At 53.1% G+C, this 3,572-nt stretch overlaps 1 protein-coding gene across 1 annotated transcript; it reads left to right on the plus strand.

Moving 5' to 3' along the window:
* The first annotated feature begins 1,194 nt into the window (after window positions 1-1,194).
* Window positions 1,195-3,048, plus strand: LOC125515336 (cytochrome P450 716B1-like). Its single transcript, XM_048680789.1, has 3 exons — window positions 1,195-2,213; window positions 2,295-2,482; window positions 2,560-3,048. The coding sequence occupies exons 1-3, from the start codon at window positions 1,268-1,270 to the stop codon at window positions 2,875-2,877; spliced, it is 1,452 nt and encodes a 483-aa protein (XP_048536746.1). The 5' UTR covers window positions 1,195-1,267; the 3' UTR covers window positions 2,878-3,048.
* The last annotated feature ends 524 nt before the right edge of the window (window positions 3,049-3,572 follow it).

Here is a 3,572-nt window from a genome sequence, read left to right on the forward strand (position 1 = left end):
GGCCTAAGGCCCACCTAGTGGTGTGCCCCCCTCTCTCCCCCCTTGGCCGCCCCCCCTAGATGGGATCTAGGGCTGGCCGCCACCCCTAGGGGTGGAAACCTAGGTGGGGGCGCAGCCCCTCCCTTTTCCCTATATATAGTGGGGTTTTGGGCTGCCATACACACGAGAGCATCTCCTTCTTGGCGCAGCCCTACCCCTCTCCCTCCTCGTCTCTTGCGGTGATTAGCGAAGCCCTGCTGGAGTACCACGCTCCTCCACCACCACCACGCCGTCGTGCTGCTGCTGGACGGAGTCTTCCCCAACTTCTCCTTCTCCCCTTGCTGGATCAAGGCGTAGGAGACATCACCGGGCTGTACGTGTGTTGAACGCGGAGGTGCCGTCCGTTCGGCACTAGGATCATCGGTGATTTGGATCACGACGAGTACGACTCCATCAACCCCGTTCACTTGAATGCTTCCGCTTAGCGATCTACAAGGGTATGTAGATGCAATCTCCTTCCCTCGTTGCTAGACTTCTCCATAGATTGATCTTGGTGATGCGTAGAAAATTTTGAATTTCTTCTACGTTCCCCAACAATATATTGTTTGGTGTTTGAAGTTCATGCGGCTAGGATAAAAAAACTATGCAGTTTTCCTTTTTTCTCCACTAAGTTTAGAGGGTCGGCAAGATGCGGTCACCTATAGAGAAGTAAAAACTCCATTAATATTACTCAGCCGAATACTTCTTAAAATAAAGTAGGGGATCGGTTGGACTTGCTCTAACGAGAACAAGAGGACAAACTGATCAAAACTAAATTCAAAAGAGAACTTAAATCAAGAGTATTTCTTTTGTCTTCTACCCTCGGAGTAGTGGAAGATTCTTTCTTTCTTTCTTCTTCTTTGAGATCTCGAGCACATGATCTTGATTGCTTATTATTATAACTAGTAAATGAGCACGTACAATCCACATTGATATCGAGAAAAAAATACTAACTGCAGATTGATATTAGATAGGATATCAATCATGTGTTAATTATGAGATTAATATAGATATTGATATTTGGTATGCTATCAATTGCATGCTTAATATATTAAGAGCTCACCATTGAAGCAATTTAGGTCGTTGGATTGACATGATTTGATGGTGAGATTATTTAGATTTTTTTATATTGACATAGATATTGATACAGATAGATATAGATATAGTTGATTACGGATCCCCTCTTGTCAACTAGGATCCTCTCCTTCAAGTAGTACAGTATCATCGTCTTAACAGCCATCACTCTCCAATGGATTATCTGGCCATAGTCGTGGCACTCGTTGTCGCCATTGCCATCCACCTCCTCAGCAGGGCCAAGAAAAGACGGCCGGCCAACCTGCCTCCGGGCTCCCTCGGCCTGCCGGTGATCGGGCAGAGCCTCGGCCTCCTCCGGGCCATGCGCGGCGCCGACGGCGGCAACCGGTGGGTACAGGACCGGATCGACAGGTACGGGCCCGTGTCGAAGCTATCGCTGTTCGGCACGCCGACGGTGCTCCTGGCCGGACCGGCGGCCAACAAGTTTTTGTTCTTCAGCAGCGCGCTTTCGACGCGGCAGCCCCGGTCCGTGCAGCGGATACTCGGAGAGAACAGCATCCTGGACCTCCACGGTGCCGACCACCGGCGCGTCCGCGGTGCTCTGCTCGAGTTCCTCAGGCCGGACATGCTCAAGATGTACGTGGGCGGGATCGACGCCGAGGTGCGGCGCCACGTCGAGGAGAACTGGGCCGGCCGCGGGACGGTGACGGTGCTGCCGCTGATGAAGCGGCTGACGTTCGACATCATCTCCGCTCTGCTCTTCGGCCTGGAGAGGGGCGCCGTTCGGGACGCGCTGGCCGGCGACTTCGCGCACATGATGGAGGGTATGTGGGCCATCCCGGTGAACTTGCCGTTCACGGCGTTCAGCCGGAGCCTCAAGGCCAGCGGCAGAGCCCGTCGGGTGCTCGCGCGGATCACGCGGGAGAAGAAAGCCGGCCGGTGCCAGCCGGATCACGGCAAGGCGCCGCGGAACAGCGACCTCATAACCTGCCTGCTCGGCCTGACGGACGGCCATGGCGAGCAGCTGCTGAGCGACAAGGAGATCGTGGACAACGCCATGGTCGCCCTCATCGCTGGCCACGACACGTCGTCCATCCTGATGACCTTCATGGTCCGCCACCTCGCCAACGATGACGCCACCCTCGCCGCCATGGTCCAAGGCAAGTGGGCGCCTGCCCGTGAATCAATCGTCCCAACCTGCCATGGCGACTCATGATTTTCGTTTCTGTTTCGTGACACAGAGCACGAGGAGATCGCCATGAACAAAGGCGACGGAGAGGCTCTCACCTGGGAAGATCTGAGCAAGATGAAGTTCACATGGCGAGTCGCCCAGGAGATCCTTCGCATCGTCCCTCCGATCTTCGGCAACTTCAGAAGAGCGCTGGAGGACGTCGAGTTCGACGGCTACCTCATCCCAAAAGGATGGCAGGTTCGTAATGCACCTCCTAGCTTAGCTACCACAGTCGTCGGAGGCCGAGAAATTACCTGACATGAGAAAGATTTCAGGTGTTCTGGACGGCGAACGTGACGCACATGGACGCGAGCATCTTCCACGAGCCGGCCAAGTTCGACCCGTCCCGGTTCGAGAACCAGGCCGCGTCGGCGGCGCCGCCGTGCTCCTTCGTCGCCTTCGGGGGCGGCCCGAGGATATGCCCCGGGATAGAGTTCTCCCGGATCGAGACGCTGGTGACGATGCACCACCTTGTGAGGCAGTTCAGATGGAAGCTCTGCTCCAAGAAGAACACCTTCGTGAGGGACCCCATGCCGTCGCCGCTGCGTGGCCTGCCCATCCAAATTGAGCGTAGGACCTCCCCTCCGCCGTGATCGAGCTTGACGGCAACCTCAGTATCATGGTCGGTCGCATTGCATTAGAAAGTGCAGCTGCTGCTGCACGTGTATGTGTGATGAGTAATAAATGGCCATCACTACCATGACTTTTCTTGTGTGCCACATATATTTAATTCAAGATTAAGTACTCGAATAATTTGGTGGTCCAGAGTAGGTAACATGTGCACCGGAAGACCTGAGTTTTTTGTGTGTGTGTGTGAATAAACGAATTTGCTATTTTACAGTCGACAGTTTTCCAATTCGCCTACATTCAAATCTCTCTCCGTCCGCTCTTGCGAGGAGATTCATGTTCAGAGGTTTGGTTTTCGGGCTCGTTTTTGCATTTTTCTGTCTCTTCGATTCATGACGTCTGCGGTTGGTTGGCCTCGTCATTCTCTCTCCCACGCTTGATTTTTGATTGTTTCTAGGTGTGTAACTTCCAGGTGAGTTGCTGCCATGATTTCTTTATGGGTTCGTGATTGGTGTTTGTAGCCGTCATGTTGTTGTAGATTCGTGGTAGACGCTTGTAGTTTTAGCGGTTGGTGCTGCTTCGTGGCATGCCTAATCCGTCATTGTTTCCCATATGCTCTTGTGTGGGCGCTGGTAATTGTCTCAATTTTTTGTGGTTAGATGTAGATGTACGGATTAGATGTAGGGTTTCAGATGCGTTTTTTTTGTGGTTAGAGTTTGGT

Source organism: Triticum urartu, chromosome 6, assembly GCF_003073215.2.
Source record: "Triticum urartu cultivar G1812 chromosome 6, Tu2.1, whole genome shotgun sequence".
NCBI lineage: Eukaryota > Viridiplantae > Streptophyta > Magnoliopsida > Poales > Poaceae > Triticum > Triticum urartu.

What these genes read in the sequence shown, in the direction of transcription:
- LOC125515336 (XM_048680789.1), top strand. Translation starts at nt 1,268, where the DNA reads ATGGATTATCTGGCCATAGTCGTGGCACTCGTTGTCGCCATTGCCATC. An exon ending in CCTCGCCGCCATGGTCCAAG is followed by an intron (nt 2,214 to 2,294) that starts GCAAGTGGGCGC and finishes TTCGTGACACAG; the next exon opens with AGCACGAGGAGATCGCCATG. An exon ending in TCATCCCAAAAGGATGGCAG is followed by an intron (nt 2,483 to 2,559) that starts GTTCGTAATGCA and finishes GAAAGATTTCAG; the next exon opens with GTGTTCTGGACGGCGAACGT.